Source organism: Equus caballus, chromosome 12 (assembly GCF_041296265.1).
Source record: "Equus caballus isolate H_3958 breed thoroughbred chromosome 12, TB-T2T, whole genome shotgun sequence".
Classification (NCBI taxonomy): Eukaryota; Metazoa; Chordata; class Mammalia; order Perissodactyla; family Equidae; genus Equus; species Equus caballus.
In genome coordinates, this window is record NC_091695.1 from 29,507,921 (window position 1) to 29,525,014 (window position 17,094).

Here is a 17,094-nt window from a genome sequence, read left to right on the forward strand (position 1 = left end):
GAAAGCTTTGGGCTCCCCGGTGGGCTCTTTGGGAAGGTCGAGGGCAGGCTTTGCCGTCTGGGTGAGGTGGCAGCCGTCACGGGGTGTGAGGAGCAGAGAACAGTGCCTTCCTGATGTTCCTTTCCTGTCTCGGTAGAATGCTTCAACCTTTGAGGATGTCGCCAAGGTGGCCTCCACGTATCAGAAGACTGTCCCTGTCGAAGCAGGTGAGTCCTGGCGGACCCCCTACCGGCACTGTGGTTTTTCCAGGAGGAAATTCCACGCTCTTTGGTTGTCCCAGGAAAATGCTCAGGGCAAAGGGTAGTTGGGGGGCTGGCCCAGTAGCACAGCAGTTGAGTTCGCACGTTCTGCTTCGGCAGCCCGGGGTTTGCTGGTTCAGATCCCGGGTGCAGACATGGCACCACTTGGCAAGCCATGCTGTGGCAGGCGTCCCACATATAAAGTGGAGGAAGATGGGCACGCTCAGGGCCAGTCTTCCTCAGCAAAACGAGGAGGATTGGTGGCCGATGTTAGCTCAGGGCTAATCTTCCTCAAAAAAAAGGGTAGTTGGCAGAATGTGCACCAGGAGCAGATGGAGCATGAGTGGAGAGATGGAGCTGAATGGGGAGCAGAGTCGTTCCTGTGTATTTTCAGGAAAGAAATTGACTTGCCTTTTGAGGGAAGATCCTCTTTATTCCTGCAGAGGGTCAGAGGCAGCTTTCCCACACTGCGTGTTGTGCTCTCCGGCCGTGGGGATCTGCTTTGGTGGGTGCCTCCCAAAGTAGAGCTGGGTTAACTGCACGTGTGCGAGGGCCCTTCTCGCTGCTGGAACCGCGTTCTGGGAGGGTCCTGTGGCACCTGCTGCTCAGACACGCTCGCTGGTGCCCCTGGACGCGGTCGGCCCTGGCTGTGACCCGAGGGATGTGTTGTAGCGCCTGTGCGTGAGCTGGAGTAGGCACTCTCTCCTTCGCTCCTTCTCCTCCTTGGGCCTGGTCCAGGCTGCCGCAGTCTGTCCTTTCAGGTGATTGCTCGTGTGAGGGCCTCTTCTAGTCCAGGGGTCTGCAGCCTGGGTCTGCTGCCTTTTCCTGTGAGTGTTTGTAGTGTTTCCCACCAGAGAAGGTAGGAGCGGGAGCCTGGGAGGTGAGCCGGAGGGGTGGGCTCCTCCTCCCTCAACCTGTCCTAGGGGGGCTGGTGTCTGAAGGCTCAGGTCCTTACGTTCTCGCCTACCAACTGGGCGACCCGTGACAGATGAGCTCGCTGTTCTGTGCCTCATGTTCTGGTCCATGAAATGGGGGTGGAGACACTCATCATGACTCTTTTTGGGGTAGTGACGAGGTAGAGTCTGAAGTCATGCATGCAACATTGATAAACCGTAAAGGTGTGTTTAACTCTGTGGACGTTCTGCCCGAAATCATGGGGGGGAATGTTGAGAACGTGGATAGTCGAGGAAATTAACATGCAATAGACAGAAAATGCCGACGCGGAGGACGTGAGTTAAATAAGCCCTGCTGTCTTACCACGTGCGGCGAAGTCGGAATAAGAGCAAGTTTTACGGTTACCATTTACTATTCCTTAATTGCTGGAAAACTTTTAGACATGTCTCCTTCAAGTTTTTAGTAAGCTGCTTGTAAGTTAGCTTTCTTTCATTGCAGAACACACGCTCACAGACTACAAGGCATTTTTTCCTGCTATCTTGGTCTTCTTTTCAAATAGTGCCCTCCTCATTTTTTGCCTTAGAAGTTTGACCCCTGCCATCTAAGTCGCCTCAGCATCCACAAGATGCAGACGGGATGGGCTGCTTGAGAAGAAGAAAACTTTTGATCATCGTCACCTAACCTCTCTCCTTTTGAGGTTCTCCTGCTGTCCCTTCGGGTGTGTTGTCCTTCTCTGTCCCCAGCCCCTGCCACCCGTCTGCTCTCTTCCTCCTCCCCAGTGAGAGCGAGTCTCCGTCGGCACAGTACTGCTCCCAGCAGAACCCCCTGGGCTGTGGAAGGGCGCTGGAGCACTCGGCTCCCCGACAGCACATGTCTTCTGAGTGCTCCCTCCTGGCAGGCGAGGAGAGTTTGACTTGGGTCCCGTACGCCTGACTCTCAGATCCTGGAAGCCCGCCTCTGGGAAGGAGTCTGCCTATACCCTGCCACCTTTGAGAGGGGCTGTCCTAGAGCCCGTGGCCTGGAGACATGTTTCTAGAAGTGATTCATAGACGAATCCGTGGCCCTGTGCCTCTGCAGTTCCCGGTCTCTCTGCAAGCCCACCTTCAGCCCGGCCGCCCAGCCCAGGCACAGCCCCTTCGAGGAGGTGCTCTGCTGCCTCAAGTACTTGTGGGTGCGTCCAAGTGACTTGTGGTGCTGGGACTCTCCTGGGGGGTGGGGAGGAGAGGGCTCAGATTCCGCTTCTGCCCCTCGCCGGCATGCGTCCCTGGGTGTGTGACTTACCCTCTCCGGGAGCTCAGTCTCCTCGTCTGAAACCTGGAGAAAAATCCAGCCTTCCAGCTGGCAGAACTCGTTCCTGTAGCTGCTGGATCAAATGACCACAAGTTTAGTGGCTTAAAACAACACTCATTTCCTGTCTATAGTGCTGGAGGGCAGAAGTCCTAACAGGTCAGCAGGGCTGCGTCCGTTCTGGAGGCTGGAGAGGACGACGTTCCCTGGCCTTCTCCAGTTTCTGGGGCCGTCCGCGTTGCACCCTCTGCTTTGCTCTCTCTCTCTCACATGGCTGTCCCCCTCTTGTAAGACCCCGTGATGACATGGGCCAACCCAGATAATCCCGGATTGTCTCCCATCTCAGATGCCTAACTTCGTCGCATCTGCGGTCCCTTCTGCCCTGTGAGGTCACGTGTTCACAGCATCTGGGGCCTGGGATGTCAGCTTGTTTAGGGGCCGTATTCTGTCCATGACAGTCCTCGCTCTGAGCCCCAAAGATTCATGTCCGTACTACGTGCAGAATACATTCTGTCCGTTTTAAAAGTCTGAGTTGGGTTTGGGTGGGCCGGGGGTTGTAGCTCGGTAGTGGTACTGTTGCCTTGCCGACTGCACAGTGAGTAAATCCTGTGGCTTATTTGGTGGCAGCAGGAGTATTACGGGCCACCGAGGTCCTAGTTCTTGAGAATACTTGACTGACTGCGTGACCTTCACTTCAGAGCAAACTTCCCTTAAGACCTGCTGGTGTTCGGTCTCCGTGCTTGGTCCTCTCTGCTCTTTCTGCCGGAGCCGTGTTGCCGCGGAGGCGGCCTGGTGACCCAGAGTGTCCTAGGCGTGTTCTGAGTGCTGCGTGTCTGTCGATCACAGGAGCAGGCCAGAGCCGGGAAGCAGACCCCGCCCGCGTCCCCTGCTCCTCAGCCGGCACAGGAGAGGCCGCCTTCGAGCCCCGTCTATGAGGTGGGTCTTCCGTTGTTTGTGAGTGAGTCTCTGGCTTCTTGAAGCCATCCCTCCTGGGGCAGTGCCGCCACCGCGGACGGCGTGGGCTCCCTCCTCAGCTCTGCTAGGTGCCCATCCACAGAGGGCGGCTTGGCGAGCAGCCTCCTGGTGCTGGGGGACGCTCCCGGGCACACGGCCTGCTTCTCACCGAGAATGGCCGTCCTCACTGGGCTCCTGGACGAGGCCCCCTTGCTCAGCCAGCCCGCAGCCCCCCAGTGGGGTCTCCGAACACCGAGTGGATGGCTTCTGGTCCGGAGCTCACGTGGTCATGCTGCATTTGCGCTGACCCCGCTCTTCTAGAATCCGCATCCTGCGGCACCCAGCTGCCTCTCCCGCGTGGCCTCGCTTCACTGGAGCCCTCTCCAGCTCTCCCCTCCCTCAGCCCCTCTTGAACGTGTCCGCTCCAGAGCCTCTGTCCTTGGCCCTTTCTCCTCAGTTGTGTCGTCAGTGCCTAGTGCCTGCCTGTGTCCCCAGGGCCTGCTAACACGGATCCCCATGCTCTCTCCTGATCTGAGTTACTGAGCTGCCTGCCTCAGCTCTCCTTCGCTCCGTCACGGGGTCTCCGCATCTCCCTCTCTCGGGAGCACCCCTGCCACCACCGTCCATGGCCATACCCGGCTGAGCCCCGAATTCCATCCCTTCTCTGGCCCTGCGGCCACTGTCCTGGTTCCCACACCCGTCTTCTCTCCCTGGACATTAGCCCTCAAAGATCATTGAGTCGCAGGGGATGAGAACTAACTCATATCAGCTGAGGCATAAAGGGACGAGGATGCGGGGAGAGCTGTGGGCCGGGGCAGCAGGCCTGGCCTCAGGTCCACAGTCTCATCACCACCAGGGTCATCTCCTTGTGTTGCTGTTCCCTCTGTGTGGCGGCCGTGTCCTTCTGGACTTCTGGGCGGGTGTGTTGGATGTGGCCTTATAATTCGTAATCCAATGGAAAACGGGGACCTTGAGCCACCCCCCCATCATGTTCCACTACTGGCCCGTCACTGAGCAGTTGGTTCTTGAGAAGGCCAAGATGGCATGCTGTCCCTGGCAGGGATGGGAGGTGGGTCCTAGATCAGCAGCCCTGCTGGAACCCTGTGCTGGGTGGGGCAGAGGTGGCGTTGCTGGAAGATAGGAGAATAGGGTGCTGCCAGTGTGGGATGCCCGCCGTAGCGCCCACCTGCTCACGGTGCCCCCACATGACTAAGCTGAGGGTGCGGGCAGCCAGCTCGTGCCCCCACACCATGGCCTGGCCTTTAATCCTCCAGTCCGTTCCCTTTGAATCCAGGGGGACCTTGCCAAAAGGAGCCTCTGGCTCTGTCCCTCCCTCTTTAACCCTCGAGTGACTCCTGGTACCTGGCCTGGAGGTGGAGTGCCCTCTCTGTGGCCTTCATAGTACCTCTCCCAGGCAGCATGCACTGTGCTGCTCACCCTCCATCGAGAGCTGGTGCCTGAGCGCCGGCCCTTCCTGGAGCTTCTCCCCATGCCCCGCCGCCTCTGGCTCCCGAGGGCGCCTTCAGGAGGACCCTCGTTGGAAACACTGGTGAAAGCCACCGTTGATGATCAGGAGTTCAGGACTTGGGTTCGAGCTTGGAAGTCCCGGTGCTTGTGACCAGGGAGTTGGTGATTTCCTCCTGCACGTGACCTGGTGCTCCCTCCCTCCCGCCCCTCCGCCAGAGGACTTGGTTAGAACAGAACCCGGCCGTCCGCGGCCTTGCCAGCTCTGGCCGTGTGATGGGGTGACATTGTGAAGCTGCTGGGTGGCCGTCGGAGGGCTGGGACCTGAAAAAGAAACAGGCCAGACCTGCCCCAGGCGACAGCCTGAGAAGCGCTCAGCTCGTGACAGCCGTGCGGGTTCCAGTTCCTGCAGGATTTGCGGGCGCTGGGGGGCGGTGAGGATGGGGGTTATTCAGGAAGAAGTGCCACGTGGTCCCTCTGAACACACTTAGCACGGTTAGAATCGAAGCCGTCTGCACACGTCGGCAGGTGTTGCCTCCTCTTCTCCCTGTCCATTTGCTCGGTCTCAGCTGGACCGAGAAGTGGTCCGTGTGTTTCCCTTGGCCGTGGCAGCGACCCACCTGGCCCATGTGAACTGTCTCCCTGGCTCTTCCCCAGGATGCGGCTTCGTTCAAGGCCGAGCCAAGTTACAGAGGCCCCGTGAGCGAGCCGGGACCCGTGTACAGCACCGAGGCCGCCGACTACCAGGACGCCGATAGCCAGCAGGGTCTGGCCTACGCCCCAGAGGCCGTCTATGAAAGCACGGAGGCCCAGGGCCACTATCCTGCAGGTACGGGGGGGGCCCCTGTTAAGTTGCCCTGTGAAAGTTGCCTTCTCCGATGACTGATCTGCCCCCCGCTGTGTGGTGCCTTCTGACCTGTCGTCTTAAGCCATTTCTCGCTAAATGTGTATTTCCCATGGGTTTCATCATATATTTCCAATATCCTAATGAAATTTAGTGGACAAATAGGATGGATTTCACAGAGAAAATATTTTTACACACCACCTTTATTAGAACACCTGTGTTTTGTAAATCCAATCTGTTTTAGGGGGTGGAAGACTGGAGGTTGACCCCTTTGGAACTTTGTCCTTGGCGGATGAGAGTTACAAAGCTTAGAGTCACACTGAACTTGTTAGTCCCGGTGTGTTGGCGTTGGGACCAGGGTGTCAGAGCCTTTCCTTCGGGAGCTGAGTGAGGTGTCATGGCAGGTGAAGGAGGAAAGCGGCACCTAGGAAAGTGGAGGGTACGTGGGTTCCGGGGGCCTCTGTGCTGTCTTGGTGCCATTTTACTTGCTCATAACAGGTGCCTCTGTGGTGCTTTCAGGTGGACCGAGTGGGTGCACACTTACACTCTCGTGATGGGTCTGCAGCACTGACTTAGGAGATGAGTAATGACAAGCTTAATGCGCTTCTTGGCTTAGTCAGTCCTTCTGAAAGATTGATTAGCCAAACATTTGGGTTTCCTTTTTTTTTTTTTTTTTTAAATATTTTATTTTTTTCTTTTTCTCCCCAAAGCTCCCCGGTACATAGTTGTGTATTCTTTGTTGTGGGTTCTTCTAGTTGTGGCATGTGGGACGCTGCCTCAGCGTGGTCTGATGAGCAGTGCCATGTCCCCGCCCAGGATTCGAACTAACGAAACACTGGGCCGCCTGCAGTGGAGCGTGCGAACTTAACCACTCGGCCACGGGGCCAGGCCCTGGGTTTCCTTTTTAACATCTAATTCACGCTATGCAGGGCTATAATGCTCCTTCTCTGTTGGGTTAGAGAATCATTAAGTTTTTTGTCCTCTGAATCTTATAAATTACGAAGTTCGTTTAGGTCAAATTTTATTACCACAGCTTAGAAGGATTGGTCAAATTATGTTTTACTGGGATTTTCATGTATTTATCTTTTCAGTAGTTTTGTTTGTTTGGTTTTGTAGCTGTGTTTGTTTTCATGTAATTTGGGGCACTTACACTGAAGTGTGTGTCAGATACCGCGTATTTGATAAGGTGGTTTTTGAGAGAATGGTCTCAGGGGCCCTCGCAGGGAAGGGACAGGAGTGTGTGCAGTCCAGTGTGGAGCGGCGGAGGCCATCGGAGCGGCGGAGGCCATCGCACCGGCGGAGGAGCCGGTCGCTCAGTGGTTTGTTTCCAGCCACTGCTCAGTGTTGTAGCCTGGAAATGCCTCGCCGGGTGGAGAAGGCGGTGACGTCAGCGGTCCCTGAGCCCAGCGTTTCAGAAACGCAGTAACCACTGAGTGAACACTTTCAGGACCCTTCCGATTCCTGGCGTTTGTCTCATGTTTCGTGGCTAATAGTGTGACCAGAGAGGCATGTGCTTAACTAAATGCATTTGTCTTCCTGGCACTTTATGTTGGCACGAAATGCTGTACTTATAAAAGATTTAGCTGTAGCATACATCAGAGAATTTCCCCAAGCGTAAGTGTGCACCTCAGTGACTTTTTCACTAAGTGAACACACTCTCGTAATATACCGCCTACATTAAGGAGAGAAACATGGCCAAGCTTCCCAGAAGCCCCCTCGTCCCCACTCCCAGGAACTGTCCCCCAAAGCCGGCAGTGGTCTTGGCTTTCCACCATTGATGACTTTCCCGTGTGCTTGACTGTCTAAGTGAAATAAAGTTATACGTACATTTGGTTTCTTGGTTCTTTCATTCAGTAGTACCTTTGTGGGATCCACTCGCGTTGTCTCTTAGCTTTGTTCTTTCTTGTCTGCTGCCCAGGAACCCAGTCTCTGAATTTACCATCATTTATTCTTTCTGCCATTCTTGGGTATTCTGGATGTTCCTAGTTCAGACGAACGCCGCCCTGCATATTCGTGCTTGTTTCTTTGGTGCAGGTATGTATGCGTTTCTGTTGGTGTTCACAGGAGTGGCACTGCAGAGGGCCAGGGTCTGCGTCTGTCCAACCTGAGTAGACACTGCCCAAAGTGGCGGTGCTGCCGCCAGCCGTGTGTGAGCCGTCCGCCGTTCCCCAGCGCTTGGTGTCGTCAGCTCGTTCGTTGCGGCTGTCCGGTGGGCACCGAGTGGAGGAGGCTCAGTGTGCTGTGGGCTGGCCGCTGCCCGGTGGCCGGGGACGCGCAGAAGCAGACTCTTTGTGTGTGTCTGTTGGCGGTTTCGAGATCCTCTCTTGTGAGTGCTTGTCCTTTGCCCGTTTTTCGATTGGGTTTTCTGTGTTGTTTCTTACTGAGTTGAAGGAGTTCTTTTCATATGTTCTGAGTACAAGTTATATATTCTGAGTACATGTGTGTGTGGCAGGTTATTTTACATTCTTGTGTATGTTTGCCCTTTGGCTCTCAGTGGTGTGTTGATAAGCAGAAGTTTTAATTGTAATCTAGCCCGATGGATCAGTCTTTTCAGTAATATTGAATGCTCTTTGTGTTCATTGGAAGATAGTATCACAAAGATCATGAAGATATTATCCTGTAAAAGCTTTATGATTTTATCTTTCACATTTAGACCTGTAATCCATCTGAAAGTGATTTTTGTTTGTGGTGTGAGATAACGGCCAAGGTTCCTTTTTTTTCCTTAAGTGTATGCTATACAGTTGACCGAGAATAATTTATTAAACAGACCCTCCTCTCCCCAGTGCACGACAGTGTCGTCTGTGTCATCAGGCAAGTGACCGTAAATATACGGGCCTGGATCTAGACTCCGCTCTGCCCCGTTGGTCTTTCTGTCGTCTTTGCACAAGCAGCACGCTGTGTAAATTGCTGTAGATTTAGCCTGTCCTGGCATCTGGTAATTTGAGTCCCCCAGCCTCGTTCTTGTGCAAGGCTAGCTGGGCTAATCTTCACCCTTTACATCCTCGGTTAAAATGTAGAGTCTGCGTGGCCGCCTCTCCCCGGAAAACGTGCTCTGATTTTCACTGAGATTGCGTTTCATCTGTAGACTAGCGTGGGGAGAAATGACAGCTTCTTAATATTGGTCTTACAGGGGCCCACGCGGTGTGCGGCGGTTAAGTTTGCGCTCTGCTTTGGCGGCCCAGGGTTTGCAGGTTTGGATCCCGGCTGTGGACCTGCGCACCACTTATCAAGCCGTGCTGTGGCAGGCGTCCCACGTATAAAGTGGAGGAAGATGGGCATGGACATTAGCTCAGGGCCAGTCTTCCTCAGCCAAAAGAGGAGGATTGGCAGCAGATGTTAGCTCAGGGCTAGTCTTCCTCGGAGGGAAAAAACATGGGTTTTAAAATCCATGAACACAATATAGCCTTCTATTTATTTAGCTCTTCTTTAATTTGTCTTAATACTATACAGTTTTCTGTATATATATCGTCTACATGTTTAATTACATTTATTCATAGATATTTCACATTTCTTATTTTATTATAAATATATTATGTAATTGTTTATTACTGTTATATAGTGATAGAATTGATTTCTGCGTATTCACTTGCTAAATCCATTTATTTCTAATAGTAATTCTTCTTGTATTTTGTAGGTGTTCACAAGTATGTCTGCAAGAGACAGTTTCTTTTCTTTTTTGTTTCCAAGTGCTGTACTCGTTTTTCTTTTTCTTGCCTCGCTGGCCTGGCTGGGACCTCCAGCACAGTGCTGAGTAGAAGTGGTGAGGGTAGGGATCCTCGTCTCCCTCCCAGTGTCAGAGGGAAGGCTTTCGGTATCTCACTGTTATATCTGATGTTGGCTGTAGCTTTTCCATAAATATTTTTATCGAAATATCCAAATTCTCCTCTATTAGTTTGCTAAGTGTTTTTTTAAATCATGAATTAAATTATTAAATTTTCTTAAGTGCATTTTCTGCATCTTTTGAGACAGTCCAGTTTTTTCCCTTTTATGTGGTGATTTACCTTTTAGTTTGCAATTCTAGAAGAATCCCAACCTGACCTTGATGTATTCTGCTTTCCCCGGATTTTGTTTGTTAATATTTTAAGATTGTTGCGTCTGTGTTTGTGAGAGCTTGGTCTGTAACTTTGCTGTCTTGTGTTGTCCTTGTTAGGTTTGGCTCATGCTCGTCTCCTAACACACAAGGTGGAAAGCGTTCCTTGTTGATTCCCAGAAGAGCCCCTGTGAGACTGGTGTTTTCTTCCTTGCAGTTTTGGAAGAATTGACCAGCAAAACCAGCTGGTGTAAGGTTTTCTTTGTGAGAAGGCTTTTAGTTTCAGATTCAGTTATTCACGTGGAAATAGGATTTTTCTGATTTTATATTTCTTCTTGTGTCTGTTTGGGTAAGATGCTCTTTTTTCCTAGGAATTTGTTCAGGCCACCCAAACTTTCCGATTATTAAGTGTAATATGGTTCATAATATCCTTATTTTGTGCAAGATCTCTTGTAATATCCCCTTTTAAAAATTTTTGATATTGGTAATTTGTCCTTTTCTCTTTTTCTTCATCGGTCTTGCTAGTCTTATGAATTGTAGTAGCCCTTTCAAAGGACAGCTTTTGGCTTTATTGATTTTTTTCTGTTTAGTATTTGTTCTCTATTTTGTTAATTTATGCTTTTTTCCTTCCATTTGCTTTGTGTTCTGTTTGCTGTTCTTTTTTCTAGTTTCTTGAGATAGATGCTTAACTGATTTTGGCTCTTTCGTCTTTTCCAGTCTATGTATGTGAGGCTCCAGCTGGCCCTGTAAGTGCACCTTTAGCTGCATCCCGCAAGTTTTGAAAGCCAGATTTTCGTTCTCTCTTGTGTGAAAACATGTTCTGATGTTCATCGTGGTATCTTTTTTTACTCATAAAGTTTTTAAAGAATTATGTCACTTGACTTCCCAACGTTTGTGGGGATTCTCTGGTTAGCTTTTTGTTGGTTTCTACCTTCCTTGCATGAAGATCCCTGTCTTGGTCTTTTGGGGCTGCTATAATCAGATGCATAGACTAACTGGTTTCTGAACAACAGAAGTTTATTTCGCATCGTTCTGGAGGCTGTGAAGTCCCGGATCAAGGCACCGGCAGATTCCGTGGCTGGTGAGGGGCCGCTTCCTGGTTCGTAGACGGCCAGCCTCTCACTGTCCTCACATGGCGGAGGGGGCGAGGGAGCTCTCTCAACTCCAGACTAATCACCTCGCAGAGTCCCCGCCTCCTGATACCATCACCTTGGGGCTGACGAATTTTAGGGGGACGTAAACTGTCAGTCTGTTGTAATCTCTACGTACACCCTGCATTATTTCAACGTTTTGAAATGAGTCGAGCTTTCCTAATGGCCCAGCGTACATTCATTTTTGTTAAACGTTCCTTGGGCCCTTGAAAATGTTATTTATCGGTGAGAATGCAGTGTTGTATGTATACCAGTTAGATCAAGTTTGCTAATCATATAATTTAGATTCTAGTAGCCACATTACATAAAGTAAAAAGAAATAGGTGAAATTAATTTTGATAATGTATTTTATTTAACCTAAATATCCAAAATATTATAATTTCAATGTGTAATCAACATGAAAAGACTACTGAAATATTTTGCCTTCTTTTTGTTGTGATAAGTCTTTAAAATCTGGTGTGCATTCTTGCAACACGTCTCAATTTGAAGTAGGCACATTTCAGGTACTTAATAGCTGCATGTGACTGTTTACTGGGCAGCCCAGTTCTACACTCTTACTTTGTTTTTTTTGAGGAAGATTAGCCCTGAGCTAACATCTACCGTCAGTCCTCCTCTTTTTGCTGAAGAAGGCTGGCCCTGAGCTAACACCTGTGCCCGTCTCCCTCTACTTTATACGTGGGGCGCCTGCCACAGCATGGCTTGATGAGCAGTGTGTAGGTCTGCAGCCAGGATCTGAACCGCCGAACCCCAGGCCACCGAAGTGGGACGTGGGAACTTGACTGCTGCACCACTGGGCCGACCCCTACACCCGTACTTTTTTTGGGTCTGTTTTTTCTATCAGTTACTGAGAGATGTGTCTTAAAGCCTCCCACTGTGATGTTGGCTTTGGTTGTTTCTCCTTTTCTATTTCTATCAATTTTTCTGTCTTTTGAGATCGTGTTGTGAGGTGCATTCAGATTTAGCGTTTTTATCTTCTTGGTGGATTGCACTTTATCATTGTGAAATGCTCCTCGTTAGTCAGGCTTCTTGCTGTCGAGGCTGCTTTATTTGATAGTGATCTTTGCCACATCGGTGTTCTCTTAGGTAGCGTTGGCCTGGGGATGTTTTGCTTTCACCTGTCTGTGATCTTGTATTTTTAAGCGTGCCTCTGTGGAGAGTATACAGCTAGTTTGATTTTAATCAATTTGACGATTTTTATCTTTTAATTAGAGCGTTTGCTCCATTTAAATATAATTGCTGGTACTTTGGTTTGTAGGTACCATGTTACTATCTGTTCTCTGTTTGTTCCACCTATGCTGTGCTGTGTTTCTCTCTGGCCTTCTGTTAGACGTATCGTGGTGTTTAGTTCGGTACTTCTCTCTTAGGTTGTTGGCTGTGTACATTCCTAGATACAGGGTGCATTTTACATTTGAGCCTTATTTACTGCTTTTACTACCTCCTGACACTGCTGTTTCCTTTGACAGTTGAACTGCACTGAACTCCCTCCCGCCTCCTGTGTCATTATCATACTTTTGAATTTTAGATACATTTTTGGCATTATCCTCGTTTTGTACAGTTAGTGCTTATGAAGGTTGATTCTCGTAGTGACCCTTTCTGTTGCTCTTCACTCCTCGTTTTTTCGTATTTCTGTCAGAGACTACTTTTCCCTGAAGAACTGCTTTCATAATCCTTTTAGTTCACGCCTGTGGGCAATGAGTTGTCTCATTCTTGTTTCCTGAAAAGTCTATATTTTGTCTTCACTTTTGAAGTGAAAAGTCTATATTTTGTCTTGACTTTCTATTGGGTATAGGATTCCAGGTTGGTGGTTATTTTCTTTCGGCATTTTATAGATGCCAATCCATTGTCGTCTGGCTTCCTTCCCTGTCCTTAAAAAGTCAGCTCTCAGTGTTCCTGTTGTCCCACTGAAGGTGGTGCCTTTTTTCGTCTGGCTCCTTTTGACACTTTGTTCTTGCCTTAGGCACACTCCGAAGGACTGCTGAAAACCAAAGTGTGGTTTTCTTTGTTGAGTCAATGGCTTGATTCCTTCATCAATTTCAGACAAGTTTTGACCATTGTCTGTAGATGTTTCTTACTCCCTGTTCTGTCTTTCCTCACTTTGGGAGTCCCCATTTATATGGACATTAGACCTTTTACCGTGTCCTACATGTCTTTTGGGCTCCTTCTGTATTTTCCAGACTTTTTTCTTGTGACTTCTATCTGGCTGTTTTTTACTGACCTGTCTTCTGGTTCACTGATCCTCTCTTCAGTTGTGTTCAACCTGAGCTTAAACCCATAGATTGGGTTCTTAATTTCACTTACCCTATTTTTCAGTTCTAGAATCTGTTTTGATTCTTTGGTGAAAATTTTCATTTTGTCAAGTCTATTTTTGACCAGTTGAAGTCTGCATCTGATAACTACACTGTATGGGTCACCCCAGGGTCTGTTTCTATTTCTGTTTTCCTTTTTTCTCTTGGTCCTGTTTGTTGTTATTTTTCTAAGTGAACCTTGGGCGTTATGGATGAAAACCTGTGGAGACTCTAGGTGATGCTGTCTTCCCTCAGCGCTTCCTCTGACACACACCCAGAGGACAGACACTCTCCGTTCAGCCAGCTTCTGAGCGACTCTAGGCTGGATTCGGTCTTTGTAAGCCTCAGTCCTTATAAGCTGCCTTCATCTGCCCTCTCACCCAGTGTGTAGCCCCCGGGTCTCCATCTGAAAGCCTGAAGTGTTTCCCGGGGCCCCTCCTCCTTGGCAGGTCCTGAAGCCCAATTTTTGTCACCTGAAGACAATGAGATTCCTGAAGGCTCAGCCTGTCAGGCAGTTTTTGCACAGTGCTGGGCTCATTTTCTCTGCCTCCCTTTTCTCAGAGATCTTGGCGCCTTAAGTCCCGTCTGATTTGTCAGGCCTGTATTTGAATTTCTGTCTTCCCAGCCCCATGGAACTCTCCAGAGCTCTGTTAGCCAGTACTTTCTGCTTGGCTTTCTGCTGTTTTCTTCCCAGCTTATTGGTGCATTTCCCCAAATCCCTGAGGAACACCTGATCGTCCCATGCCCTGAGGGAGAGAGTGGCTCTCGGAATGTTAGACTGGCCTCAGTGGGCTGCCCTTTTGTTTGGAATCTTTGCCCCTCCAGTTGGCTGCCTCAGTATCTCCTTGATGCCTTCAAACAGTCTTAAAAGTGTATCCAGCTTTTCTAGTTGTTGGTGAGTGGATCTCCTGCAGGCTGTTCGTGTATGTAGCTGGACGTGGGCAAACAAATCGGTGTTCCCTCTCCATCTGAAGCAAGATGTCAGAGTCCTAGTAAGTATAGTGATCGTTATTGTTATGAGAGCAACCTAAACCCACTAGTCCTTGCTTAGTACCCCCTGTTCTTTTTCTACTCAGCATCCCGTTTGCCCTGGCCCAGCCACGTACACAGGGAAAGACGGAGCAGGTGGCCCACCCCACCAGGACACACAGGCAGCACCTCCGCTCCTGGCTCCTCTCTCAGCTGCTGCGCGGACGCTCCATCCTGGCACTGCTCCCTCCTCTTCCCCTTGCCCTGAGCCAGCCCAGGGCAGGCTTTGTGATGACAGGCTGGCAGTGGCAGAGGAGAAGGCTTAAGAGTTGGAAGGGGTTAAGTGACATTCTGTGAATTGATCACATGTGAGTCTTCACTTTGAGTGTTTAAACAAATTACTGCTTTTAAGCTTCCCTCCGGTTTCATTTTAAAGTTGAAAATGCAGATTTTGTTCTTGAAATCTAGTGCAGTGATTTTACAGTGTTTTTGAAAGCACCGAATGAGATTTTAATAAGACGTCTCACTCAGAGAGCTCCAGTATGTAAGACTGAGAAAAGAGAATCTATTTGGGTTGAATTGTGGGTGGGACCCCAGTTGTGGGTCCCCCAGAGTCCACCAATGCCTGAGACGGGGCGTGTCTGTAGGACTCAGAACGCCCTCGGGAGTAAGGTCTTAAAGCCACGACCTCGTGACGCCTGAGTCGACCTGTGTCGGGTGTGTTGGTTGTCAGAGCACAGGTCGAGGCTAAACTGGTAGCGGTATGAGGTGTGCTGGGGGCTGGAAAGGAAGAAGGTGCAGGTGCAGCCCGGTCGGCAGGAGGAGAAAGGACGAAAGATGATGCGGGGGACAGCTCGGGTGGTTGGGGTGACAGAGGAAGGTGCAGACACTGGGCAGTGTCTGGGGTGTTCTGGTTGTCACAGCTAGGGGCAGGGGTGCTCCTACACATTCTGCAGTGCGGCCCCCACAACGAGGAGTTACTACTATTCAGGAAGCAGGTGCCAAGTGGAGAGGCTCTGGTGGAGGAACCCAGGCTTCTCCCGGGGACTGCTCTAATCTCCAGTGGGGTGCGGCGCGCCCCTGTCGTTTCATCCTGAGTGCTCTTAGCAAGGCTTCATCAAGCCCTTGCTGGGCTTAAGCTGGTGAGTAAATGAGGGAGAATTGACCTCGTAGTCCGCATGAGGTGAGACTAGCTCAGTGACTGCTGACTGAGGGTCCATTCTAGACGTCCCCTTCAGTTTAGATAGTGCCCCTCTGGTGGCCGTTACTGACTGCTGCTCTTGTAGGAGGAGGTGGCAGACCCCCCAGAAAATCAGGCTTATTTCTGTTGTGTTTGGTTTATGAAACAGTTAAATATATCCCTTCAAAGTAGTATTGGACTATTTGCATCTTGTCTCTTTTCTACACACTCAACTTGCCATCTCTTTGAAAGCAGCCCTGCCTTCTTTTCTTTTTTGAGGAAGATTAGCCCTGAGCTAACTACTGCCAGTCCTCCTGTTTTTGCTGAGGAAGACTGGCCCTGAGCTAACATCCATGCCCATCTTCCTCTACTTTATATGTGGGATGCCTACCACAGCATGGCATGCCAAGCGGTGCCATGTCCGCACCCGGGTTCCGAACTGGCGAACCCTGGGCCGCAGAGAAGCGGAACGTGCAAACCTAAGTGCCGTGCCACGGGGCTGGCCCCGCCTTCTTTTTTTCTTTTTGTGAATCCTCTTCTTTTTGCTGAGGAAGACTGGCCCTGAGCTAACATCCGTGCCCATAATTCCTCTGCTTTATGTGTGGGATGCCTGCCGCAGCCTGGCCTGACAAGTGGTGTGCAGGTCCGCCCTCGGGGTCCGAACCAGCAAACCCCACGCCGCCCAAGTGAAGAGTGTGAACTTAACCACTGTGCCACCGGGCCGGCCCCCAGCTCTGCCTTCTTGTCTTCCTGTTTCTGTCCCTTTAATCGTCTGCAGGAGCCAGCGCCACCCCCAGCCCCTCTGTGACTATATCTGGTTCCGGGTTCCAGGTTCCGTGCTCCTGGGAGACAGTGGTGGAGGCACACAGGATCGCAGTCCTCAGAGAGCTGACAGAGCGGATCCTTTCTCACGATCAGTACAGGTTGTGAGCGCACCCTGACAGGAGGAAGTAGTTAAGAGGAAAGACACGACCCGGTGTGTGGGCAGGCCGCCTGTGTGCACACCGTGGTCCAGCAAAGGCCTTTCGGAGGGCTCACGTTTGAGCCAAGATCTGAAGCTGAGCGGAGCCAGCCTGAGCGCTTTCCCGGTGCTGGGCCTGCTGGGGCCAAGGCCAGGGGCAAGGAACAACTTGGCCGCGTCAGGCCATGAAGCTGTTGCGGAGGTTCCTGGACCGGAGGCGGAGGGAAAAGACGAACAAGGTGAGGGGGACCAGGGAGTTGGGAGTCAGGTGGAGCCTTCCCCAGCAGAGCTGGGATTTTTGTTTTGTTTTTAAGGACTTCTGAGGGCCCCAGGGTATTGTGGCTTCTCAGGAAGGGGTTGAGGTGATTTGGGTGGGTTTTTATGACGCTGGTGCTGTGTGGAGAATGGGTTGAGCTGGAGGCAAGAACGGATGGGGAGTAGGAACCGTTGGTCCAAGAAGGCACTCCTGATGCCTGGGTTGAGCTGTGAAGTTAGTGCTTTGGGCCAGCACTAAAGTCCCGTTCACATCGCCCACCCCACAGAGCGCAGAGCAGTGTGCATGTGTATGATGTTGCAGAGCTAGAGAATGTTTCAGTGGCGGGTGTGTAACGGCTGTGTGTGTACGCCTGTCACGAGCACAGCACTGTGTTCAGATACTTCCCGAGTGCCTGTTACGGGGCAGGCACTGTTCTAGGTGCCGAAGAGTCAGGATGTAGTAAGGGGCGCATAACCCAGGTATGTTTCAGTTGTGCAAGGAGAGCTGGAGGACGGAAGGGCTGTGTGGGTTCAGCTGGAGCAGGTGAAATGTGTGGACGGTGCGGTGGCTGCAGCCGTGG

The 17,094-nt window shown here is 50.9% G+C and overlaps 1 protein-coding gene across 16 annotated transcripts in view; it reads left to right on the forward strand.

Moving 5' to 3' along the window:
• LOC138916653 (liprin-alpha-1-like) overlaps positions 1-17,094 on the forward strand; it is a 102,146-nt gene that overhangs the window by 364 nt on the left and 84,688 nt on the right. For 9 of the 16 annotated variants that reach the window (XR_011423955.1, XR_011423954.1, XR_011423956.1 and 6 more), the window contains exon 2: positions 137-206. Coding sequence is in view for 13 of the 16 variants with exons in the window: in XM_070229697.1 (XP_070085798.1) it covers positions 137-206 (70 nt within the window). In the remaining 3 variants the exon portion in view is untranslated. Of the gene's footprint in view, positions 1-68; positions 207-3,266; positions 3,357-5,495; positions 5,668-16,075; positions 16,498-17,094 lie in introns of those variants that run through there. The other 7 variants (XM_070229700.1, XM_070229702.1, XM_070229706.1 and 4 more) reach the window with 4 other exon arrangements.